The sequence below is a fragment of the Panthera tigris genome, chromosome D4, assembly GCF_018350195.1.
Source record: "Panthera tigris isolate Pti1 chromosome D4, P.tigris_Pti1_mat1.1, whole genome shotgun sequence".
NCBI lineage: Eukaryota > Metazoa > Chordata > Mammalia > Carnivora > Felidae > Panthera > Panthera tigris.
Window position 1 is genome coordinate 81,609,257 of NC_056672.1, and position 27,343 is coordinate 81,636,599.

Below are 27,343 nucleotides of genomic sequence, written 5' to 3' on the forward strand. Positions count from 1 at the left end.
TGATGATGAGCATCTTTTCACATGTCTGTTAGCCATCTGTATGTCTTCTTTGGAGAAACGTCTGTTCATGTCTCCTGCCCATTTTTTTAAAACTTTTTTAAAATGTTGATTCATTTTTGAGAGAGGGAGGGGTAGAGAGAGAGACACACACACAGAATCCGAAGCAGGCTCCAGGCTCTGAGCTGTCACACAGAGCCCGACGTGGGTCTCAAACTCATGAACCGTGAGATCATGACCTGAACCGAAATCAGATGCTTAACTGACTGAGCCACTCAGGGGCCCTGAGCTGTCACACAGAGCCCAACATGGGTCTCAAACTCATGAACTGTGAGATCATGACCTGAGCTGAAGTCAGATGCTTAACCGACTGAGCCACTCAGGGGCCCCTGCCCATTTTTTTTTTTTAATGTTTGTTTATTTTTGAGAGAGAAAGGCAGAGAGAGAGAGAGAGAGAGAGAGAGAGACAGCAAGCGGGGGAAGGGCAGAGAGAGAAGGACAGAGGATCTGAAGTGGGCCCTGTGCTGACCAGCAGCAAGCCCAGTGTGGGGCTTAGACTCACCGTAAGATTGTGACCTGTACTAAAGCCAGATGCTCAACTCACTGAGCCACCCAGGTGTCTCCTGCCCATTTTTAATTTTTTATTCATTTTTTTGAGTGTTGAGTCATATCAGTTCTTTTATTTATGTATGTATTTATTTAAATCCAAATTAACATATAGTGTCGTAATTCAGGAGAATTTAGTGATTCATCACTTCCATATAATACCCAGTGCTTTTCCCAACAAGTGCCCTTCTTTTTTTATTTTTTTTAATGTTTATTTATTTTTGAGAGAGACAGAGACAGAATGCTAGTGGGTTAGGGGGAGAGAGAGGGAGACACAGAATCTGAAGCAGGCTCCAGGCTCCAAGCTGTCAGCACAGAGACCGATGCAGGGCTCGAACTCACAAGCTGTGAGATTGTGACCTGAGCTGAAGTCGGACGCTCAACCGACTGAGCTACCCAGGTGCCCCAACAAGTGCCCTTCTTAATGTCTGTCACCAATGTAGCCCATCCCCCCACCCAATACCCCTCCAGCAACCCTCAGTTTGGTCTCTGTATTTAAGAGTCTCTTACGGTTTATCTCCCTCTCTGTATTTATCTGTTTTGTTTCTTAAATTCCAAAATCATATGATATTTGTCTTTCTCTGACGTATCAGTACTTTATATATTTGGATATTAACCCTTTATCGGATATGTTATTTACAAATATCTTCTCCCATTCAGTAGGTTGTCTTTTGTTTTGTTGATTGTTTCCTTCACTGTGCAAAAGGTTTTTATTTTGGTGTAGTCCCAATAGTTTATTTTTGCTTTTATTTCCCTTGCCTTTGGAGACATACCTAGAAAAACGTTGCTATGGCCAATATCAGAGAAATTACTGCCTGTGCTTTCTTCTAGGATTTTTATTGTTTCAGGTCTCATATTTAGGTCCTTGATCTATTTTGAGTTTATTTTTGTATATGGTATAAGAAAGTGATCTAGATTCATTCTTTTGCATATTGCTCTCCAGTTTTCCCAATACCATTTTTTGAAGAGGAGACAGTCTTTTTCCCATTGTATGTACATTCCTCCTTTGTCAAGGATTAATTGACCATATAGTTATGGGTTTATTTCTGGATTTTCATTTTGTTCCATTGATCTATGTGTCTGTTGGTGTGCCAGTACCATACGGTCTCAATGATTATAGCTTTGTGGTATAATTTGACATCTAGAAATGCGATACCTCTAGTTTTGTTTTCTTTTTCAAGATTGCCTTGGCTATTTGGGGTCTTTTGTGGTTTCATACAAGTTTTAGGATTATTTGTTCTAGTTCTGTTGAAAGTGCTGTTGGTATTTTGATAGGAATTGCATTAAGCCTGCAGATTGATTTGGGCAGTATAGACATTTTTACAATTTGTTCTTCCAGTCCATGAGCATGGGATGTCTTTCATTTCTTTTTTAAGTTTATTTATTCATCTTGAGAAAGAGCGTGCATGCAAGCTGGGAGAGGCAGAGAGAGAGGGAGGGAGAGAACCCCAAGCAGGGGCTTGGGACGCAGGGCTCAATCCCACAAACCACGAGATCATGACCTGAGCCAAAACCAAGAGTCAGATGCTCAACTGACTAAGCCACCCTGGCACTCTGTTTCTTTGTGTCATCTTCAGTTTCTTTCATCACTGTTTTATAGGTATTTTATTATTTTTGGTGCAATGTTAATGGGACTGTTTTCTTAATTTCTCTTTCTGCTGCTTCATTATTAGTGTGTAGAAGTGCAACAAATCTCTGTACATTGATTTTTGTGTCCTGAAACTTTACTGAATTCACTTATCAGTTCTAGTAGTTTTTTGCTGGAATCTTTGGGATTTTTCTATATATAAAATCATGTCATCTGCAAATAGTAAAAGTGTTAATTCTTCCTTGCCAGTTTGGATGTTAATGGCATATTTTATAAGAAAATTTTAATTAAATCCAGTTTATTGCGTTTTTTTTCTCTTGATGATGCTAGAGGTAAGGTAAGTTTCTGTCATGCTGCAGTTTTAGAACTGAGACTGAGACTGTTTATAGTCAGTCCTTTGTTGCTTATTTGAGCTATTCATGAGATAGAGACTTACTAACGGTAAAGATTTCTTAATTCCCTATATGCCTATGGTTCTCTCTGCATTGCTGTTTCACATTGTGTGAGTTTGGTAAAATTAAAACTGAGTTCAAGAGATTTCATATATCCTAGGCTGAAAAAAAAAATCCTTAATCCACAATAATATAGCTTATATTTCTGATATAGACCCCCTTTCCTTCTCATTTCTCTTAATAATTGTAGGATGATTCAACTTATTTTGCATTTTGGACTAAAAGATTCAAAGTCTTCACTCTGTTTTACTTTCCATGACTGGTATTTTCTGTTGCCTGCCTTTTACACAAGGAAGTTACAAATGAACCAATCATTTCGGCATTCTTGGTTTTTTTCAGATGTTTAGTTGGAATGTCTTTGAAATTATCCATTTAGTAAGGTTCTTTCCTGACTTAGTTTGTTCCTCATTCACATGGATCTTGAATTAAACACTAAGCATTAGAGATCCTGGTTTAGGTAGGGCTGTAGACCACATGAGTGTTGCCATTGCTCAGTCCTAAAGGAGAGTTTGGACTCAGGGCTCCTGGGTGGCTGAGTCTGTGAAGCGTCCGACTTCGGCTCCGGTCATGGTCTCGTGGTTTGTGAGTTCAAGCCCCACGTCAGGCTCTGTGCTGAGGAGCCTGACGCCTGCTTCAGATTCTGTGTCTCTCTGCTCCTCCCCTGCTTGTGCACTCTCTCGCTCTCTCAAAAATATTTTTAAAAATTTTTTTAAAAAGAAGAGTGTGGAAATTATTAGGTATATTTATCAAGGTTTGACTGACTGTATGCTCTGCATTATGCTAATCTCTGTGGAAAATCTAAAACCAAATCACAATCTCTATACCTATGTGAATAGTTTTATAGGGGGGGATAAGGTACACAAAAATAAAAATATATATTTTAGGTACCGTGTGTGTGTGTGTGTGTGTATTTCACATATCACTGGTGAGTGTACATGTGTGGGTTCAGAGGAGAGCCCCAGCACTCAGCAGTGCTGGATGGAGATTGCTTCCTTTCACTTTTATCAAGTCTTTTCTATGTACATGTCAGACACTGATAGAAGTTGTTCATCTAAGAAACTGAGCCAACCTTCAAACTCGGCTATGTGTGCCTCTAAGCTATACCCCTGTTTTAAGATCTTTAGGTTAATATGGATTTACATCATTTTTATCATTTAGCTGTATATTTACCTAAAGTAGGATTCTTCTTAATCTGAAGAGTTTGAATCATCTTGGGTCTCTTTCATTTGTGTGGGTGTCCTTTTTTATTTTTCCATTTAAAATCAACCTTGTAATTTATACACAGTAAAATACACAAATTTTAAGTGAATGATTAAATACATTTTAACTACCACCATAGATGTAATGGGTAATATTTCTGTATTCAAACTTCCAAAAGTTCTTTCATGTCTCTTAATAATCAGTTTTCTCCTTTTAACTCTAGCCTCTTCAAAACACTGATCTACTTTCTATAATGTACAATTTTACCTTTTTTTAGAATTTCATACACTTGGAATTAATGGAAAATAATCTTTTGTGTCTGGCTCCTCTCAGTTACAAAATGCTTTTGAAGATCCATTCATGTTGCACGTATGGGTTGTTTTTTTTTTTGTTTTCCTGAGTAGTATTCCACTATCTGGATTGTACCACAAATTATTTATCCATTTACCCATTGGAGCACATGTGTGTTGTTTCCAGTTTGGGCTAATATGAATAAAGTTGCCATGAACATTCAAGGTCAAGTCTTTGCATGTATTCATATTTTCATCTCTCTTGGAGAAATACCTAGGAGTAGAATCACTGAATTAAATGGGAAGTATATGTTTAACTTTATATGACCCTCCAGACTGTTTCTAAAATATTTGTACCATTTTGCATTCCCACCAGCAAATTTTGGGAGTTCCGGTTATTTCACACCCTTTGCCAGTACTTGGTATCTTGGTTCTTTTTAATTTTAGCATTTAGTAGGTATGTAGTAGGATCTCTTTGTAGTTTCAGTCTATATTGTTCTAATGATGAGTGATGCTGAAGTTTTGTCATGTGCTTATTCACCATCTGTATGCCTTCTTTTGTGAAGTATCTCTTCAATCTTATACCACCATACCCCGTTTTTATTTATTTATTTTTTTACGTTTATTTATTTTGAGAGAAGATAGAACACACGAGCAAGGGAGGGGCAAAGAGAGAGACGGGGAGAGAGAGAATCCCAGGCAGGCTTCGCACTGATAGTACAGAGCCCGATATAGGGTTCAAGCTCACAAAGAACCGTGAGATCAAGAGCTGGATGGTTAACCTCAACTGAGCCACCCAGGTGCCCACCATTCCCCCTTTTTAAAGCCAGTTGTTTTTGCCACTTTATCTTTTTTCAAAGTTTTATATTCTGGATACAACACCATTATCAGATTTTATAGGCATTTTGTCCTGGTCAGGTTTACATTTTCAGGTTCTTAACAGTGGCCTTTTTTTTTTTTTTTTAATTTTTTTTTTTTTTTAACGTTTTATTTATTTTTGAGACAGAGAGAGACAGAGCATGAACAGGGGAGGGGCAGAGAGAGAGGGAGACACAGAATCTGAAGCGGGCTCCAGGGTCTGAGCTGTCAGCACAGAGCCCGACGCGGGGCTCGAACTCACAGACTGCGAGATCGTGACCTGAGCCGAAGTTGGCCGCTTAACCGACTGAGCCACCCAGGCGACCCAACAGTGGCCTTTTTTGAATAGTACAGCTTTAAAGTTTTGATGAAGTCCAGTTTATCACTTTTTATTTCATGATTCATGACTCTAGATAGCTCTGCAGATCTCTTTCTTTTCAGCTTTTCCTATCCAGTAGACTGATCTACAAACTCTAGCTGCTTTGCCCTCTCCATATTCTTTTTATTCAACTCAGGGAGACACTCCCCACCCAGCTCTGTTTCAGGTTGCTCTCTGTGTGCTGCAGCCTGGAAGCTGCCACTAGACAATAACTACTGTAGTCTCAGGTCTCACCTTGGGTTTTGTCCTTTTGTCAGGGAGCAGCATGGTTCTGAGTTGCCTTAACTGCTAATAACATATTAAAAACTAGTAGTATACCAGTAAAGGTCTTTAGAAAAGCAGTTTGGCAATGTCTTTGAAAGTTTAAATAGTTTACTTGTTAAAAAAAGAGCATAGGCTTTAAAGTTAGTCGATGGAGTTTGGGGGCATAAGAATGATAGTGTACAAACTTGTACTGAGTAGTAAATAAACCATTGAGACCTGATGAACAGTATAATGAATATATTATGTAATGTAATAAATATGGATACAATGACAATCATATTACAGTATATAAATGTATCAGAGTAACACACTGTACACCTTAAATTTATACAGTGTTACATGTCAAACTTGTTCAATAAAATTTTTAAATGTAAAGTTCAAATCCCACAACTGTAAAATACTTATGGCCCTAGGAACATGATTACCTAAAAGACTGGAGAAATTACTGGACAAGAGAAGAATATCACTTTGATTTTTCATCTTGAAACAGGAGTATCAGGCTCTTGGATTGTATGCTGAATATGATGTAGTCTCACCAAGGAGAAGCAAGTCTATTGTCTTATGAAAACAATGCATTGTTAAAATAGAAGGTCATGTTTCTTAGCTGTAGTTCTTTAGCATGTGAGCAAATAAAATTTAACAAGGGGTATTTATTAGAAATACCTGGATACTTGCTATGTGGTATGAAAGTTTGCTGATATTATTGACATATATTTAGTTTTCTCCACTGGCAAAAGAAAGGATATTTTCCCATAGCCTACTTGAATCCCTTGACATTTGCTGGTCTAGTTTCCTATTGAGTAGACTCTTGGGTGCATTTTTATGCCATTTGCCCTTAGGATAAACCCCAATTAAGGGACTTCTCTTTTCCTTTTGAGAACCTGGCACATGGGCTTCATGCCAAAGGATCATTTAAAGCAGCAGTTTTTGTACCCAGTTTTTCTAGTGGGAGCATTTTACCTCCTTTTGAGATTAGCTTGAATATTTTCCTATAGGAAGTCCATTTTGATTACATTTTCTCTCTTACAATAGAAAGGTCAGCAGCTGTACTTCCTTGCAACAGAAATGGAGTATACTTGAGGTATATACAGTAAGCAGGTTGCTTTTCTTCCATATTGTTTTTCTTAATATTTGATTTTGCTTTCGCTTGAACAGTTGGTGCCTGAAGATGTAGTAACTCTGGGCATGCATATGTGTATGTATGTCCCTGCAGTATTTTAAAGCATGTAAATGAGAAGACCTTGTTATATAAACTCACACAAGTACGTACATGATTGATTACTAAACCTCTTTCCTAATGTTTCCACAGGAGTCTCCCCAGGACAGTGCCATCACCCGGGATATTAACCGGACATTCCCAGCCCATGACTATTTTAAGGACACAGGAGGAGATGGACAAGATTCCTTATATAAAATATGCAAGGTATCTCACATCCAGAAAAAAACCTCGGTTTTGAATGGTCATTCTGGTTCTTTGAAATTACACAAAAGATAACTACAAAGTGTAATTTGCATTTGGTATTTAAGAAGGCAAAAAAGAAGAGAGTAGACTTTCTGAAATTGTGTTGTTACTTTTTAATTTTACGCTCATAATGAACAGGAAGTCAATTAGAAACACAATGGTTAGGTTTCTTTTACCCTTTCAATCAGGACTTTCAGATGACAGTCCCCTGGCTCCACATTTAAATTTTTGGCAGTGGGTTTTATGTTAAGAGATTCTGCGTCCTGTAACACTGCAAACTCCTTTTTGGTATTCACATTATAAATTACGAACTTGGCACCTAGGACCTATCCAACAGTGGGAAGTGCTGATGCCTATCGAGGTGGACTTTTAGCACTGCAGCATAATAAATGGTGGGAAATACTGATGTCTGTCAAAAAGTCTGTACCGGAAAGCTGTAAAGGAAGTGTTCAATTTCAGCAATCCATTTTCCAGAATATTTTGGTACTTCAGAGCCATAAGGCTAAAAGAGGACCTAGGACCAGAGTTCTTCAACCTTCCTCTGCCCTTAGAACTAGTCTTTAGTCTCCACCCACGCCCCCTCCCCCCCCCCCCAAATTAATTAAATACCTAGTTAGCATCTACCATGTAGGAAATACAGATGGGGCATGAGACATATCCTTAAGGAACTTACTATATATTACTGATTGAGAAAGTACAGCTAACAAGTTTTAGGACAGGCTAACAATAAAAGACAGGTTTTCCAGTGATAAACTAGATGCTTCAAACTATAAGGGGAGTTAGATTTAGAGAAATGTTTTTTGGGTTTAATTTTAATTTCCCCAAAGTTGTCCTTTCTTTTGTAATATTCTTCTCTGATCATTCTTTTTTAGCCCCTTCTCAGTTGTGCTTCCCCGTAAGCAGCCATCCAGCTATGCCTCATCTTACTGCAAAATTTCCCATAAAGAAACCCTGTGCCCACTGCCTCTGATCCCCAACCTCCTTATCTCACTGCACTCTAGTTTCCGTCTCATAGTGTTCTTCCTTGCAATTCTCTTTGCTCTTGACCTCTCTCGCCCTCTTGGTTTTGCTCTCCCTTCTCTCACAACATTGCTAACTCCCTTTTGATTTCTTTTCTCTCTCTACCTGCCCCTAAAACAGAGGCCTTCCCCTAGGTGCTCAGTCAGTAGTTCCTGTAGCTCTACCCTGACTCCCTGGGTGACTCTCCACCCCCAGAGCTTCAGCTATCACCACTGCACAGATGTTCCCAAATCCACATTCTCTCAAGGCCTGAACTTCTAGCTGCCAGTTGTTCTTCATGTAAAAGTCTGTTAAGTACATCAAACAAAAATGTCTAAAAATAGAGTTCATTTAAAAACATGTTTTATTATAAGAATTTTCAGATATAAAAGTTGAATACAAATATAAAATTTGTATACATCCTCCACCAGATTTAATGTTTATGAACATATTGCCACAGTTGCTTCATCTATCCCTTTTTTTCCTGAAGTACTTCAAAGCAAATATCAGATATCATGATCCTAAATTCTTCACTATGCATCTCAAAATATAAGATCATTATTCATCTGTAGCTTCCATCATTATTGATCAATACCATCCAGTATCTGCCATATTCAGATTTCCCTAAATGTCCTCATACATTTGGTTAGAATCAGAATCCAGCGATATCCATATGTTTAGTTGTTACGGCTCTTTTAATTAGAAACCATCTTCCTTTTTCCCTCCATGCCATTATCATGCTGAAGATACAGTCATTTCTCTGTTAGTTTTCAGATCTTTCCTTTGGTCACATTGAGTTTGATAAGATTGATGTCTGGGGCTCCTGGGTAGCTCAGTTGGTTAAGCATCCAACTTCAGCTCAGGTCATGATTTCATGGTTTGTGAGTTCGAGCCCCAAGTCAAGCTCTGTGCTGACAGCTCCAAGTCTGGAGCCTGCTTCAGATTGTGTGTGTCTCTCTCTGTCTGCCCCTCCCCCACTCCTGCTCTGTCTCTCAAAAATGATAGGATTGATGTCTCTTATAGCTATACTTCCCTTTCTGAACATTTATTTATTTTGAGAGAGAGAAAAAATGCACACATGCAAATGGGGGAGGGGCAGAGAGAGAGGAAGAGAGACTCTCAAGCTGGCTCCGTTCTATCAGCACAGAGCCTGATACTGAACTCGATCTCACCTACTGTGAGATCATAACCTGAGCTGAAGTCAAGAGTTGGTTGCTTAACCGACTGAGCCACCCAGGCACCACTTTACTTCCCTTTCTAATCACTGCCTGGTACGGGGCAGGCCTCTGTCATATGTTGCCAGCACTTTTACAAAAGCTGCCTTGCATTAGTCTCCCTACCTTTGAGTTATAGCGAACTTACTTTTTTCTCCATGTTGACCCCAGGATTGGATGATTTCAGGGCTTCCAGGAAAGCCTTTATTGCTTCCTCATAACCCACAGAACACTATCAAAATTTCATAGTTCATTTCCTGGTCCCAGATTCCTTAGCTTAGCATTAAAGACATTTTATAATCTATCCTGGTTTAATTCATAAATACTTTATGCTTCAGCTACATTGAACTTCTTGTTGTACTCTGAGTTGATTTACGTGTCCAAATGTCCCACCTGAACCATGAAGTTCTCAAGGGCAGAAATCACTTTATATATGTTAGCATCTGTAGCAGTTGGCACAGTGGTTGACATATAGTAGGTACTCATTAAATGTTGATGAATTAATAAAGTGCCTTTTCTTCCCCATATTTCATTACAGCTCTCATGAATTTTATATTCCAAACATTTCCCAAAGGTGTCGTGTACTTTCACATCTGTATATATTCCTTCAAGCTTTTCTGTGAACCTGAAAAATCTGCTCCCCTCCATTCTCTACCTTTAGTACATTTCATTCTGGTGCATAAGTAATTAAACCATGTGCTGAGCAATTTACCTGAGAGAGCTGAGAATACATCAAGTCTATGATACAAATACTATGATTAGTCTCATTTCTTACAAGTAAGAAGTATAAGTAATGAACCAAAGGTCCAGACCGAGACATTAGCAGTTGTGGGATTTCAACCCAGCTCTGACAAACTCAGAAGCTTCTGTTCTTTCTTGACCAATCAACTGTTAATTGACTTCACAGACATTGTCAGACTGCTTTCTACAGAGCTGTATTGGCATATATTACCACTAGCTTGTAACACAGTCTTATAAAAATTATTATTAATACTTATTAGTGTTTACTAATTGGACAGGTGAAAAGTGATGCCTTATTATATAAGCAGATTGTTTCTCAAGCCCTCTGCATATCTTGTCTTTGTCAAAGTATATGTGTTTTCTGCTCTGTAGCCCTCTCATTGGATAAGCTTTGATGACATGGGGAATTTAATGAGATTATATTAAATTCTACTTGAATTTATGAAAGCATAATTACCATTTATATATATATATATATGTATATAACATATATATGTATAAAATGTATTTCTAAAGCTATAGTTTTACCAAAAGCTAATGGTAAAACGCATGTGTATATTAACTTAATTGTCATCTAATAAGCATTCACATCATATTTTGCTAACTGATCTTTTTTCTGAACATGCTCATTCTGAATTGCTTTCTTGGGATGCACAGACAGTGTGTCACAAAAAAAAAGTGAAGAATAAAGGGAATTTCATCCGAAATAAACTTGTCAAATAGGGAATAGCATTTTCAATCTGTAGGAATTTGCCTTTCCACCACAGCCTACATGAGAACTGTAAATATTAATCATAAAAACAAGACTGAAAAACAAAGAACCAAAAAGAATAAACCACAAGGAATGTTAGATGTCAATATTCTGTTAAAGATAGTGTTCAGAAGAGATGGGTAATAATCATCTGCCGCCAAGAAAAATACAAGAATTCCAAAGGAACCCACAAATGGTTTCAGAGTAGTCCCTCTTATCAGAAAAGTTATTACTGGCATTGCGGAAAGGATTGTATTTTGGTGTCTTTGCCAAAAGATTTTTTCCCAGAAAGAAAAATGAGTAAAGTTAACATTTTAGAGAGAGCCTGCTGTATGACTGGCTGGGTTGAAGGTGTGAGGTGCTGGCTAGGTTGGATAGGACGTCACCCCCAGCCCCTGAGAAGCTCACAGTCCAGTAGAGAAGATGGACATTTAAAATGCTGTGTCGGGGGCACTTGGGTGGGTGGCTTAGTCGGTTAAGTGTCCTTTGGTTTTGGCTCGGGTCATGATCTCTCTTGGTAAGATCAAGCCCCACGTCGGGCCCCATCCAGAGCATGGAGCCTGCTTGGGATTCTCTGTCTCCCTCTCCCTCTGCCCGGCTCTTGTTCACGTGTCCACGCAAGTGCATGCTCTTTCTCTCTCACAAAAAAGATAAACAAAACAAAGCAAAATAAAATCCAGTATGATAAGTGCATAATAACTATACTTGTGTAGCAAGTACCATAGAAGTACAGAGAAGAGAGGGAATCCCCAGAGAATGGAGTGCTTGGAGCCTGAAGGAAGAGCATATTTTTTAGACAGAAGACGAGACAGCATGAGCAAAGACAACGAGTTACAACAACCTTTTTTCAGTGCTGAAGTGATTTTTGCTTAACTTTACCCACTCCTGGCCTACAGGAAGTGGCATGGTGACAGTTCTGTTTATTGTAAAGAAAAAATTGCAATTGGAGAGAAATATTTGCATCATTCATTGACCATCAAAATGCCATAGTGGAATGTGGGAATCTTCTAGGTTCCTATGTTCAGAGTCCTGTAGGGCAAGTATGGCCCATGAGTGACTACATTCATTTACACCTCCTGTGTTTTTTCTTTTTCCAGGCATATTCTGTGTATGATGAAGAGATTGGCTATTGCCAGGGCCAGTCATTTCTCGCTGCTGTTCTGCTTCTCCATGTGAGTATTAGGTTTCTGTTACGATTTACACATGAGCTGCCTCAGCTTATACTAGCCTTAGACTCGAGCATGGTTTTACATTGGTTTTGGCCAGACCCTGGTACGTGAGTTTTGACTCCTGTATCTGGAAACCTTTACCTTAAATTAACGTAACATTGTCATGGAAGAGAAACATGGTAAGAATAAATGACAGTGTTGAAAACTAGTACAGGGTAGATTTCATTTTTATTGCTAGAATGATTGGATAGTCTCGGTTGAACTCTTAGGGACATTTTATATTCTGTAAGGTAGACTGTTCTTTAGTATTTATTTGGGGGATCTTTGTATTAGAGGTGGAAAGCAGAGAAGTTGGCTATTTTTAGTGCCATTTTATTCATTTATTTATTCAGCAAAGACCTTTACCCTCCACCTTACTGATATTCTTTCAAATCCACAGCAAAATTGAAAAAAAAAGGTTAGGGTGCAATACCCATAAACTTTTGTTCTATTTTACCAATTAATATGTTATCACACATCTTTCTCCACCTCTCTATGTCTCTTTTCCTCTTTTTTTTTTTGCACGCATTTTATTTTTTACCAAAAACATTTTTTGAAGTTATTTTTGGAAAATCAGTAGCAAACATCACCATACTTCACTCCTAAATACTTGAACATGAATCTCCTAAGGACATAATCATAATACTGTAGTCACATCCAGAAATTCCACATTGATTCAGTAATGTCTTACACACAATCCACATTTGATTTTCCCCAATTGTTTACTCAGTGAAGTCCTTTATAATTTTTTTTTTTTTCTAACCAAGATCAGTGACAATTCAAGCAATGCTTTTGGTTGTCCTATCTCTTTATTTTTTTTAATCTAAACTATCCTCCCCTTGCCTTTCTTGTGCTTTATGCCCTTGACAGTTTTGAAAAATTCAAGCAAGTTGTCTTGTAAAATATTCCACATTCTTGATTTGTCTGATCATTTCCTCTTGTTTAAAATTAAAATGCTTGGCAAAAATACCACACAGGTGATGTTAGTAGAGAGTTCATGGGTACTTCCATCTTTAGCACGGTAGATGCTAGAGATCAGGAGTGACTAAGGTAGACATGGTCCCAATCTTTGTGGATACAGAGCTAGTGAAGCTGACTGGTTATAATTAGAAAGTCACACAAGTACATCATTATCTCAATGGCGCTATAAAGGTATAGTAAAAAGTTTGATGCAAGAGTATAACAAATGAGCCTTAATTTATATTATAGACTTCTCTGGAGGTAACCTTTAAGGTGAACACTGAGAAATGAGAAGCGGTATCTATCGTTCTCTGTTGTACTTGTTTGTATTGTTTAACTTTTTAAAGCTAACATTGCTAGGAAAATAAGAAAACTATTTTAAAAGCAAGAAAGTGGAGAGTCGAGCACTCCCAGTGAAAGGAATAGTACACTATGCAGAAGCACTGAGATGGGGAAAACTTGGCATATGGAAGGAACAAAAGAAGGGCAGTGTGACTGGACCATCATGGGTGTGATGAGGAATGGGGAGGAAACTGGACAGGTCAACAAGACCAGCTTAAGGAGGGCAGTGGAGGCCAGCTCAGGGAGTTTGGATTTTGTTTCTCTAAGTAAGGGGAAGCTTTTGAAGAGTTTGAAGCCATTTTGTATATAGGTTGTAATATGAGTAAAACCAAAAACCACTTTGTATCTTCTTACTGTGAGAACCTAGCTTATTGGTATTAGTAAGCATGTAAAAATATCATAAAGCTGTGACATCAATAAAGAGGTCAGGTTTTTTTTCCACAGCTCTATCGAGGTACAATTGACAAAAATTGTGTGTGTGTGTGTGTGTGTGTGTGTGTGTGTGTGTGTACATACAGAAGGTGTGTAATTTGATGAGTTGATAGGCTCTACATTGCAAAACGAGTACCACAGACAAGCTAATTAATGTCCATCAAAAGGACAAGGTTTAAATTTTTTTTTTAATGTTCGTTTATTTTTTTGAGAGAGACAGAGACAGAGAGACAGAGTGCGAGCAGGGGAGGGGCAAAGAGAGGGAGACACACAATCCGAAGCAGGCTCCAGGCTCCGAGGTGTGAGGACAGAGCCCCAACGCAGGGCTCAAACCCACAAACTGTGAGATCATGACCTGAGCCGAAGTCGAACACTTAACCTCAGGTGTGCCAAAAGGACAAGTTTTAAAATTTTGTTTGTTGGTTGTTTTTTTTTTTTTTTAAGTTTATTTATTTTGAGAGAGAGTGAGAGCTGGGGAGGGGCAGAGAGAGAGGGAGAAAGAGAATCCCAAGCAGGTTCCACACTGTCAGCACAGAGCCTGACTCAGGCCTCAAACTCACGAACTGCAAGATCATGACCTGAGCTTAAACCAAGAGTTGGACACTTACTCGACTGAGCCACCTGGACACACCTGTTCTGTTGTTTTAATAAGACTTGATATCTCAAAGTCTCTCAGGCCTGTATGGTTTGTCTCTGTTCTCAACTTCGGTCCAAGAACATTTGCCCCCATTTAGGTATCACAGTCTCTTTAAAATGGGTTTCCCAGACAAATTGCCAGTGTCTTGGTTTGAACTCTGTACTGCTTGCCATTGTGTTAAGATAAATGCTTGTTTCAGAGGAAAAGCAGATGTGCTGTCTGACATCAGAAATGCCACTCTGGGGCAGACCAAGTGTCCCTCAGCATGGGGACAAAATTGTGAAATTGCCTTCCACGATAGAGACCTCTGAGATCTGCTCCTTTGCCCCAAATGCCCTTACCTTTTCCAATAATAAATTGCTATGCTTTTATCATTTATTACTGAATCCAATTTGTTCTGTAGTTCTGCTTTAGTCTCTGATTTCTGTGTTCAGCCCACTTCCATCCCCTTGTTCCACAGAAGCCCGCCCACCTTCTTGACATTTTGAAGGCTTGCTACATCACACCAAGCCTTAAATAACGTTTCCAGTGCTTTTTTTTCTGTTTTGAAAGCTAGACATTTTGCCAGGTTCTCAGGGAAATGTTTTTCCACCAAGCTATGAAAGATGTAGGTATTATTATAAACAGGGTAACATCTATAAATAGAATTGAATGGTGAGGGGTTTTGTAATATTTTATATATTGCCATGACCATTACTTTAGTACTTTGTGCATTACAATAAACCTTAGGATATTTAAGATTCTGCTATAATTGGCCAGTGAGGAAGAAAAACACTTTCAGTAGAAAGAAATAGCAGCTAAGGAGGCAAAATGATTTAATGAAGGCGTCATGATTTGAGAAGATGAAACCTACACTGTGTGTCGGCTTGTTGCTGCTCAGCTCAGATCCGGTCCTGCAAAGCCTATATTCCACTCCGACAGGCAGACTGGGGCCTTCTTGTTCTTGGATCCCCACTGATCTTTCTACCTAATTCATATTATGCTTACTCTACACTGATTGTATGGGAAACTTCTGGAGGATAGGAACAGTATCTGACACAGAATAGGCATCATTAATATTTCTTTATTGAGGGAATGAATGTAGTAAAACACAACTACCTGAGTTACTACATATCACTAAATGTCATAGTATTTAGATAGGGCTGGAAGGATGAATTAAACATACTGAGAAAACTTCTGTATATGTTTTGTGATCCCCACCTCCACCCCCACCCCATTCCCTGTTTGTTACAGATGCCTGAAGAACAGGCATTCAGTGTTCTGGTCAAGATCATGTTTGACTATGGTCTCAGGGAACTTTTCAAGCAAAACTTTGAAGATTTGCATTGCAAATTTTACCAGTTGGAGCGACTCATGCAGGTAAAAAGAGAAACCAGCTTGCATTCGCCACTAAGAGTACGGGACTGGGGAGAGCTGGATCCATGAATTGGTGCCAGGGAGCAGTGGTGGTTGCCTTAGCCATCCAACGTTAAGGACTGGTTTTATATTTTTCATTTCTCACTATGTGATGACAATGCCAAGATTAATAAGGTGTGAACCTGAATGGGTGTGAGCTGGTTTTTCAATCTCATAAACACCCAAAAGATCAGATGACTTTGTGGGGGACTTTAACATAGCAAACTAAATCAAGAAATACCCACCAAGGCTCTGAAGCTGACTGGTTAGGAATAGCATAATAAAAGTGAAACAAACTTTCCCAAACATTTCATAACTTGGAAAGAAAAACTTTCATTCCAAATATTTGTCACCGTCTTGGGGATTCCTCTCGAGAGCTAGTTTGTGGACCAGAAAAGAGAGCCAAGTGCCTGCTTAATACTTGATGATAAGTGTTCTTTTGAGCACTTTGGAGGTTTGTAGGAAAACACAAATATGTGACTTTTTTGGCCTATTCCTGGCAGATTTATGAGTGGGAGTTGAACAGCTGCATATGTGCCCAAAACTAATTAGTTTGCTATTTCAGGAATACATCCCTGACCTGTACAACCACTTCCTGGATATAAGCCTTGAAGCACACATGTATGCCTCCCAGTGGTTTCTTACACTTTTCACTGCAAAATTCCCTCTCTACATGGTCTTCCATATCATCGACCTGCTTTTATGTGAGGTAGGTATCAGAGGCCAGAACACTTCAGCTTTTGTTTACAGTGCTCTCCCATGTCGACTCCTTCAAAACGGAATTTGTTCTTAGTTATTTTATTTTAATGCTCAAAAATCCAGATTTAAGTAATGCTACCTTGGGTTAAAGCGAGTGATCACGTTTTGTTAAAGGTGCTCTCAGCTTAAAAAAAAAAAGAAAAGAAAAACGAAAACCACTACTAGACATTTGTATTAGTATTAGGTTTGGCTGCATTTATTGAAGAAACTCAAAGTCACAGTGACTAAGTTAGAGGTTTAGTTCTCTTCATTCACATAAAAGAAACCAGAAGGTTGACAGTAACCTGTCAGGGGACAGAGGAGGGTGTGTCCCCCTTTAAAAGAGACTTCCTAGATGTTCCACCTGAATTTTCATTTCTCTCTTATTGGCAGGAACTTAGGTATCTAGCTACAAAGGAGAGTTTTTAAAAACTGGGTAGGAATTTGCTAAAAATTGGAGGGTCTGTTACTAAAACAAAAAAGATATTAGAGTAAGTAATAGTCTTTGCCAAGCATGGTTTGGCAGGGTGATTAAGAAAAGAATAACTAATTTCCAAAATAATATATGTCTGTTTGTTTATTTTGAGAGAGAGAGCACGTGTGCAAGCTGGGGAGGGACAAAAAAAATCCCAAGCAGGCTCCATGCTGTCAGCACAGAGCCTGCCGAGGGGCTTAATCTTAACAACCATGAGATCATAACCTGAGCCTAAATCAAGAGTCAGATGCTTAACCAACTGAGCCACCCAGGCACCCCAATAATATATGTTTATTACAGAAACTAGAAAACAAGCAAAAAGTTCTAAAAATACTTCTAATTCCACTCTCCAGAGAGTGACTCTTTTAACATTTTGGTGTCTATTCTTTCAGCTTTTTGTGTGCATTTATTGATTTACATGTGTTATTTCTATATAGAATAACTTTTTCATATGGAGTATTATGTAATAATGTATATTATGGTTCTATAGGTATATATTTTAAAATATTATGCTATATATGCTATTTGGTAACCTCTTTTCATTTCATGTATTTGAACATTTATAGACACACATCTGCACCTTCCTTCTTTTTAATTATGCCATATTCAAGGCATACAAAAATCCCTTGAAGAATTTCTGCCTTCTACCCAGCTTGAAACACTGTAAGATACACTATTACCAAATATGCCATTATTCTTACCTGCTACCAAATATCTCATTCTTTGGGTATACCATAATTTATGTAACCAATTCCTAGTCTCAGTCAACCCTTTAAGATTTATAGTTTTTCAGTATTATAAACAACCATTTGTTTTAAGTAGTTACTAAGGGCCTCCTGGCATGCCAAGTAATTTAAATAAACTTTTCAGCTAATTAGCATAGAAAACCCTTGGGAGAACATTAGTTATGGAAACTGAGGTCCAGAAACTTAAAGAATTTAGCAGGTCTTAGTGCCTCCTCTTACCTTTTCTTTGTTCCTGGCACTCCCAAAGTGGTAGCTGAGGGAGAGGCAGGTTGGAGGGAGCCCTGAGCAGATTATGTTCTGGGGTAGAGGGCTCACACACAGAATGACTGCTGTATTTGGAGCGGGGCAGCACACAATAAGGGAAAAGGCCACCTGCAGTTATTTGCTGAGAGATCACAATTTTATGACTCTTATGTTTTGGTTGGGAAGCATAGAATACTTTGGAAAAGTGTTCTTGTTGAATGTGAGAATAGGGCTAAAGATTTCTTCTCTTGGGGCGCCTGGATGGCTCAGTCGGTTGAGCGTCTCACTTGGGCTCAGGTCCTGATCTCATAGTTCGTGCGTTCAAGCCCCACATCGGGCTCTGTGCTGAGCGCTCAGAGCCTGGAACCTGCTTCGGATTCTGTGTCCTCCCTCTCCCCTGCTCACGCTCTGTCTCTCTCTTCTCTCAAAAGTGAATAAACATAAAAAAAAAAAAAAAAAAGTTCTTAGAAGATTGGGAGACTGGGTCTGTTTTAAGATGTTTTTTAGTAGCAGACCTGTAATTATTATTGTCCAAGATATTTTCAAGTTATTCCATTTCTTTACTTAAGTTTTTATACTTTATCTTAAACTGTGGGGCATTCTGGGGACAGACAGCTGAATAGTCCAGATATGAACACTGAAAATCTTCTTTTTGTGTTTTCTCTTCCAGGGAATAAGTGTTATTTTTAATGTCGCCCTTGGATTATTAAAGGTACACATTTATTTGTAAATTGAGTTACATCCCCTCTCCAGCACTTGCAGGATCTTGGTCTCGATCTCATTCTAAGCAGCTGTGCTGTAGCCCTGACCCTGACAGCAGCTAATGGGCAAGTGGCTCGGGCAACAGCTAAGAAGTATCTTCTGGGGATTGTAAAGGTGCTCGTGTTATACAGTGCTTCTTGTGCATCTTCATAGCCAAGACCTCTTTCTGTCCATGGTTGTGTTTTCTTTCTTTCGTCAAGACTTCCAAGGACGACTTGCTGCTGACAGATTTTGAAGGTGCCTTGAAGTTCTTCAGGGTCCAGCTTCCGAAGAGATATCGCTCAGAAGAAAACGCGAAAAAGCTAATGGAATTAGCTTGCAGCATGAAGGTAAAATAACATTTGCATCAATTTAGACTGTTTTGTTCAGTTACTGTCTCACCATTCCTGATCAAACTATGAACATTTACAATACATTAGTAGTAGTAATAATAATAATGTTTTCTTTGTATTTGTTTCCCAGTATTCTCTTACGTAGTCTATCCTGTGCATCAAATCTCATTGCCTCTCCCAACCTTTGAACTCTAGGAATGGAATTATTATCCTTATTTAGAAGATATAGTAAAACACAAAGAGTCCTGCCGCTAGGTGGTAGCAGGACTCTGGTTTCGTGATTTCTATGTTGTCCTTTAACTTTCAATATTTGTTGTTATGGTCAGTAATTCCCTGAAATGAAACTAATAATTAATGAAGGGAACTCACTCCTTTTCATCACTTTCAGTGGCATTTATGATTTGTATAGTTTTTAAAAAATTTTTATATATACTTTTTTCATTTTTGAGAGAAAGAGCCTGAGCTGGGGAGGGGCAGAAAGAGGGAGACACAGAATCTGAAGCTGGCTCCAGGCTCTGAGCTGTCAGCACAGAGCCTGATGCGGGGCTCGAACTCACAGACTGTGAGATCATGACCTGAGCCAAAGTTGGACGCTTAACTGACTGAGCCACCCAGGGACCCCTGATTTGTATAATTTTTTTTTTTTAATTTTTTTTTTTTTTACATTTTATTTATTTTTGAGACAGAGAAAGACAGAGCATGAACGGGGGAAGGTCAGAGAGAGAGGGAGACACAGAATCGGAAGCAGGCTCCAGGCTCTGAGCCATCAGCCCAGAGCCCGACGCGGGGCTCGAACTCACGGACCGCGAGATCGTGACCTGAGCCGAAGTCGGACACTTAACCGACTGAGCCACCCAGGCGCCCCTATAATTTTTTTTTAAAAAAAGGCAGCATCTCTTTGTATTAATGTAATATGAGTAGGAGAAATTCCATTGTCTGCTGACCGGAGCATAGACTTGAAATCAGATCTGAATTTGAAGTTATTTTATCTGTTTAAGGCACAATTTCCTGATATGTAAAATAACAGTAGACTTCCAGTTCTGGTTATATGTCAGACTAAGCTGACTGGAGCTACCATGCTTTAAACACTTGGAGGTAGCAAATAAAATATAACCCAGGAAATGTTTAAATACCTGGATGAACTTGAAAGAAAAAAAAAAAAGAAATCCCAAGTACCTGAATCACAGTAGCTCAAAGCTAGTGTGTGTGAAGTGCTAAAACAGGGGAATGTGGAACCTTGTTGATTTTAATGCTCAGGAAGACATATAATATGATTTTGGGTGTTTGGGAGGCAGCTGAATCTGGAGTATTTGCATAAGTTAAGACCTTGGAATGGCTAACCTCTTTGTGAAAGGAGGAAATATAAAAACTACCTACCTATTATCCTGAGGAACAGTGGATATCCTAATATAAAATGAATTGAGGATTTGAAAAAGAAATAGAACCTCTAGATAATGAAATAACTATTAAAGTTATTATTCATCTTAAAGTGTTACATACTTCACAAGTACTAAGGATAACATTTAATGGTATTTTCCCATGTGCCAGGGACTGTGGTTAAGTGCTTTCATATGTGAGGATTGTAACTACAATATGTATACAGTGCTTACGATGGTGCCTGGTAATTAGTAAGGGCTTAAGAATTGATGGCTCTTCCTATGGTTATTCTCCTCTGGCTTTTCAAGCAGTTATCAAATGAACACTTTTCAGTAACATTTTCATGGATGATGGGTTTGTGCACAGGGCACAGAACCAAGTGAGCTCTGAGTTCCTCTTTCCACCTCAGCCTGGTTTACACGAGAGGAAGCTGCCTCTTATTTGCTGATGATTTCCTCCCCTCCAAAACCTCCTTTCTTCGTGTCCCATCTCAAGTTTCTGGAAGGTGGTTCCTCAGGCCAAAACCCCTGCTTATTCTGAGCGCCTCTTTCTCTCACCACATCTTGGTCCATCCCAGCCCCGCTGGCACAATACACCCTGAATCTGATCACTTTTCTCCCCTTCTTACTAACACCCTAGTATAACCATCACCTTCACTTCTTTTCTGGAATGTTCCAGTAGACTCCATGTCTCCCTGTTTCCACAATTTTTTTTTCTTGGTTTCTTGGAATAAAACTCAAGAGGTTTTGCCCTGGTGCACAGGGCACTGCACTGTCTGACCTCTGGCCATCTCTCTGATTGCACCTCCTACTTTCCCCCCTCACATTTTCCACTTTACACAACCTGGCTTCCTTGCTGTTCTCAAACAGCAAGCATGCTAAGCATGTTCACTCCTCAGGCTTCTGCACTGGCTTGTCTCTCCACCCATCATGTTCTTCTCGATGTCCACATGGCGTCACCATCACCTCAGTGAGTCTTAAGCTCAAATATCATACCATCAGAGAGGCCTTCTCTAATTACAGTGTCTAAAGTAGCTGCTCCCTCAACCCTTTACACCCTGATCTCTTTATCCTGTCTTATTTTCCTCATATCATTCATTGTTACTTAACATTATTTTAGATCTTTATTTGATGCTCCCCTCCCCCCCCACCCCGAGCTAAACCTTCAGCAGAGGGGACTTTATCTTATTTACTGCCAAATCCCCAGCATAAGAACAGGATTTGGCATAAAAAATTAGTTGAATGAGTGAACAAATGAATGTGCTGCTGAATTTATACCAAGTGGTGTTTTGTAAAGAAGAGTTAGAGAGTTAATATGGCTTTGGTCAAGGCTTAAAATAATGTCCAGCTGAAGGTTTTATCTTTTGGGTTTTCAGTACCTTGAAACACTTTAATAATATATGAATCCTTTATTTCCATAGGCCAGATTCGAGGTGTCTAATGTCTTTTTTCCTTTTTTTTTTTCTTCTTTTTTTTTTTTGGCTTATGCTTTCAAGGAGTTAAGATAGACAGTGCTGCACAGCACACAAATTTTGTGCCTAGATACATAATTCCTTCTGGTCCTGGAGAACTCTGCATGGTGGGGGTACACTTTGGATAATGCCCCCTACTTGCCCATAGTCTCTGGTGAGAAAGATCGTAATCTTTCTTGAAATTGACCCACAGTGTGGAAAAGCCTACATACTGACCAGGACACGAGAATGAAATTTTTCTGCTAAAAGGTGGGATACAGTGTAGTTAGCAATGATTAGTTGTACTCTAGTAGGTTAATACTTAATGCCAAAATTATTAAGGGAAATATAGGCAACAGTTGAGCCAATTATTGGCAAAGGACCTCAGTCACTGTGATAATTTGCCAGCTCAAAAATAAGGAAAATCACTGTAAGCTCAGTCATGAGCGCTGCGTTATGTGGACTGCACGAGGTGGGAGTGCCTCCGTCAGCAAGAAAGTGCATCTGATCATCTGTGGCTTTGACGTCCCCTCTCTAGACATGGAAGAGGGGATCCCTGCTTTGTGAATGGCTTGGAAACTAGCTTTTTAACTTTTTGGTCTAGAATTTAGAAAGGGAGCATTGACTTTGTAACTTACTGAAATCCCATTCCATTATTTTTTAATTTCTTAAAAACCGTGGCTTCTGATTAAGGTGGGAATTAGGAATGCTTTGCCTCACATGCCAGTTGAGAAAACAGTTACCTACTTTTGTTGTTGTTGTGTTTTAACAGTTTTGATGTTGTAATTTCTGGTATTTGTATAGTTTTTATAGGTATCTCATTTCTCCCTCACAGTTCCCTGTGAGGTATGCAGGCCAAGTCGGTTTCCAAGTGGAAACTGAGGCTTATAGAAGTCTTGGCCAACTGGTACTATCTGGGCAGTGACAAGAGCCCTAGTGGAACTCAGGCCTTCTGACTCCACATTCCCAAAGCTTCCCACTCCATTGCATTGCCTCTTCTCATTGCAGAATTGCAGCAGGAATTAAGTTTGGTGTGGCAATATCTGAAATGGCCACCAGATGGGTGTGTTGCTCAAAAAGGTCTGTATTCCTCTCTGCCTGTGTGTCTTCCTTTTTTTTATACATCTTTCTCTTTGTCTATCTTTACTTACCTCTTTCTCCTTTTCTCTCTTTTCAGTCCTTTTACTTCTCCCCTCCTCTCTCTTTCCCCTGAGTTTATTATGGAACTGATATAATTTATTTTTTTTAAGTTTTAGATCTCTGCTCTTAGTCTAAAATTTAATAGCATACATCAGAACTCATTATTTGTCCATTGAGTTGCTCCCCTTTTATGGGTCATTGTCTTGAGATAGATTGTTCCTACTTTTTTTTTTTAAGTTTATTTACTTGAGAGCGTGCATGCATGCACGTGAGCAGAGGGGAGGGACAAAGAGAGAGGGGGAGAGAATCCCAAGCAGGCTCCATGCTGTCAAAGCAGAGCCCAACCTGGGGCTCAATCTCAGGAACCGTGAGATCCTGACGTAAGCCGAAATCAAGAGATCCTGACTTAACCGACTGAGCCACCGAGGTGCCCCTGTTTCCACTTCTGATAAAAGATCTAAAAGGACTTTGATTTACTTAAAAAAAAAAAAAAAAAAAAAAAAAAAAAAAAAAAAAAAAAAAAAAAAAAAAAAAAAAAAAAAAAAAAAAAAGATTTTTAAGTAATCTTCTGCATCCAGTGCGGTACTTAAAACCACAACCCCCAGATCGAGTCACGTGCTATACCAAGTGAGCCAGTTGGGTGCCCCAGGATTTTCACTTTAAATAGATTGTTCCAGGAGATCATGAATGGTCCTAGGAGCTCCACAACACTTTCATACTCATAACTGTACTATGCATTGTGTTTAGAGGGAGAAAATTGGAAAAAAAATGAATTTGTAGGCCTTGCATTTTTTTAATTCAAGAAGTATGTGAGAGCAACTGTTTTTTTGTTTGTTTCTTTTTTATGTCTACACAGAGATGTTTGAGAATAAGTCAGATACGTAAGGCTAGTTTGGAAGAAGTAGGAGCCATAAAAGAGATAGCTGGTGAGTTTCTTAGATTAAACCTGAATGAAGATTTGACCCTTTCACTGTAGAATCCTGCCTAAGGTGAGATGGAATTCTGAGCCATTGATTGCTTCGTGGGGATTTGTTATTTCAGACTTAAAGTGAATGTACAAGACTTCAAACTACCTGTAGAAAAAGACACTACAGAAACCAAATAGCAGTATCTTGAAATTAATGTAATCCTAACCATTTGCTCTTTGGAGAAACAGAAAACTCTTTGGCATTTGGGTGTATTTGTTCTTGGGGATATTTTTATTTAAGACCTAATAGCAGAATTAGTTTGAAATTCATTCTCTGCTCAGATCATTTGTGTAGTTAGTGTGTGTTAGGATCTTAGGCCCTATGATTGCAGCGGCTTCATCAGTCTTGTCTCTTACTCTATTCACAGAATTTTGCATAGTGTCTACATAGTGACTTCATCCTTACAGTGATCATATGAGGTCATTTTACAGGCATGTATACTGAAGCTTAGAGAACTGAAGAAAACTCCCAAAGGGTATAAAGTTAGTAAGTGATAGAGGTGGGGTCAGATCCCAGGAATTTCAGACTCTAAAGTCAATGCTTACCATCATTGTGCTGTGGTGTAAATGAGGGGGTGAATGAATGGGACGAGAGCCACTTGTATTGGTCCATTTTTGCTGATGTTTGTCATGTAATGGTGGGTAAGCTGAGTCTCTGTCAGTTTGGCAAAGTTGTAGCTAAGTATAGCCAAGTTCAGTTTTCCTTATGACTAGACCAGGCTATAGTTTTACTTCTGTGTTTGTTTCCTACCTTTTATATTAGATTTCATGAGGAAACTTATGAGCGCTCTTTCTCTGCAGTGAACTATAAATTTTGCTGGTTATCACAAGGGTAGCACTGCCCGCTACCTTCTTATTTTATTTTAATAAGCTGGTCTTCCTTGGTTGTTTTCTTTGTTTGGGTTTTCTGCTACTAATTTGTTTCTTACATTTTAGAAAAATACTCTGATGGTGGAACCAGAATGCCTAATTCTATTTAGTGATCTTTGAGGGAGTTTGAGCCTGAACTCTTTGAACAAATTAAATAAGAAGGCTCAGAAATTAAATAGAATGTTGATTTGTTTCAAGTGGTTATAAGTGCGGGCTTGGGAGTCCCGCAGACCTTGGCTCTCATCCTGGCTCTGCCTCTGCTGTGTGACCCAAGGTAGTTTAACGTGACAGAGTTGTAGAGAGGGAAATCAGATGATGCCTTTAAAGTAGCTGCTGCTCTCCTGATGACTATCGTCATCACCACCACCACCACCACCACCCCCACCACCCCCACCATCATCATCATCATCATCATCATCATCATCACCACCAGTGCTCATTTGGCCTGCCCGGTTTTGACCTCCTCTGCCCAGGCGTCTGCTTTCCTTAAGCCAGTTCACGTCAACACGCATTTATAGATTTTCTTATGTGCTCAGTGTTGAACATGCTACAGAGATGGATGAGAAACAAGAGTCACTCCAGATTTGTGTTCCTGTGCTGCTGTTGCCACCTAATAGGCTGGGCCCTTGGCTCTAGATGAGTCACTTTCCCTAACTAGGTCCTGATTCCTCATCAGTGAAATGAGGTGATAATTTCCTACTATACCTATCTCAGACAGTTGTTTTGGGAATTAAATAAAATAGTAGCTGTAGAGGTATCTTGTTATCATGAAAGTCCTGTGTAAATCTCAGGTTTTTAAATCATTAACTAAATAAAGCAAAGACCCTGCCCCAAGCATTCTAAAAAAGGAAGATGGACTTGTATCAGATTTCTTTGTTTAGCATTGAGGACTTTGGGGTCAAGATCTCCTCAGTATACCAGACCTCTTCATACCCACCCACTCCCTCACACAACATACTTCACCCCTGCCATGTAGACCTACTAATATTCAACCCATCTCTCCTGCACTTGTGACTCCAGCCCAGTGGGGATTCTGACCTTTGCAGCAGTTTCTTAAGCCAAACTTGGAAATCAGCTCCTGTTTCTTATCCACAGCCTATTTCCTGTTCTTATGTGTTAAATGGATGTTGTTTAAATGGCTTGTTGCTTGCAACACATGTTCAGAGGGTAACTCTGTCTCTGATTCAAGATAAGAATGTAGATTTTTTTTAAGTTTACTTATTTTCGAGAGAGAGAGAGAGAGGGAATATGAATAGGGGAGGGGCAGAGCAGGAGTTCCAAGCAGGCTCCAAGCTCTCAGCACAGAGCCTGACACGGGACTCGATCTCACGAATAATGAGATCATGACCTGAGCTAGAAGAGTTGGGACACTTAAAGGAGCCACCCAGGTGCCCCATTAATGTAGATACTAATAATAACATGTAATGGCTGCCCTTTTTATTAAGAAGACCTCATGTGTTGGGCACTCTCCTGAACTCTTGATATGCTTAATATCATGCAATCTGGTTAACAGTAGTCCCGTAAGGACTACTGGAATTTTCTCAGATGAGGAGCCTGAGGCTGAGATAAGGCAACTCACCCTCCTTGACAGAGTAAGCCAGTGGCATAGCCATGGCTCAAGTCTGGGTCTGTCCACCTACAAAGCCCAAGTTCTCAGTGGCAAACTGTCCCACCTCCCTCCCACCCATGTTCACGGCCACTCTCCACTTTCTCCACTTTCTCTACCAGATCAGGTACCAGCTCTCCTGGGACAGATAGCACATGTTTTAAGAGAGAGCATCATCCATTTCCTGTGATAGATAAATGACAAGTGACCCAGGAAGAGGTGTTTGGGATTAAATACATACTTCTATCAGGTTATCAAACTGGCATGATCTAAGTCTCCACCTTCTGTCTGACTCAGTGTTTCTTAACCTGGGACTGTGGGTGGCTCAGGGAGCACAGGGATCTTCTGAAATGGTATGCAGAATGCTTTATTGCTGGTGTAGGGTGAGGGCAGAATTGGCTTCTGTGTTTTTTTATGGGACCCATGGCTTTCAGGAGACTTTTGAAGTAGTACTGTCTCTAACAGTGTTAAGAAACAATGTACAACTTGCAGCGGGATATAAAATTGGTTTTATCTAAATTATAAATGTAGTCTTATCACAGGAAATTATTAGTTTCCCCCCACCCCGAAAGTACATTTTAAACAGAAAAAATTTCAAAATTAAGCGTCTTTAAGGGCAAAAAATAACCTGTGTGTGATGCTGTGGTTTCCATAGCCTTCTGATAGGAGTCCACTAATAGTAGGTATGATTCGGAGCTCTGGGGCTGATTCCATAGCTTCCCTGCTCCCTCAATTCAATTAGATGTTATTGGTATAAGTAAGAGACAGATAAAATGAACCTTAGACTTTAAGAGTGAGGACTGTGTCTCTATTGATTATTTTCATGCTTGCTGTGTACCAAGGCATTAGGAATTTTACAGTA

The 27,343-nt window shown here is 39.3% G+C and overlaps 1 protein-coding gene across 2 annotated transcripts in view; it reads left to right on the top strand.

Moving 5' to 3' along the window:
• RABGAP1 (RAB GTPase activating protein 1) overlaps nucleotides 1–27,343 on the top strand; it is a 165,839-nt gene that overhangs the window by 119,627 nt on the left and 18,869 nt on the right. For both annotated transcript variants that reach the window (XR_001511510.2, XM_015543029.2), the window contains 6 exons: nucleotides 6,944–7,057; nucleotides 11,899–11,973; nucleotides 15,614–15,739; nucleotides 16,341–16,484; nucleotides 18,648–18,689; nucleotides 18,940–19,068. Coding sequence is in view for 1 of the 2 variants with exons in the window: in XM_015543029.2 (XP_015398515.2) it covers nucleotides 6,944–7,057; nucleotides 11,899–11,973; nucleotides 15,614–15,739; nucleotides 16,341–16,484; nucleotides 18,648–18,689; nucleotides 18,940–19,068 (630 nt within the window). In the remaining variant the exon portion in view is untranslated. The remainder of the gene's footprint in view (nucleotides 1–6,943; nucleotides 7,058–11,898; nucleotides 11,974–15,613; nucleotides 15,740–16,340; nucleotides 16,485–18,647; nucleotides 18,690–18,939; nucleotides 19,069–27,343) is intronic.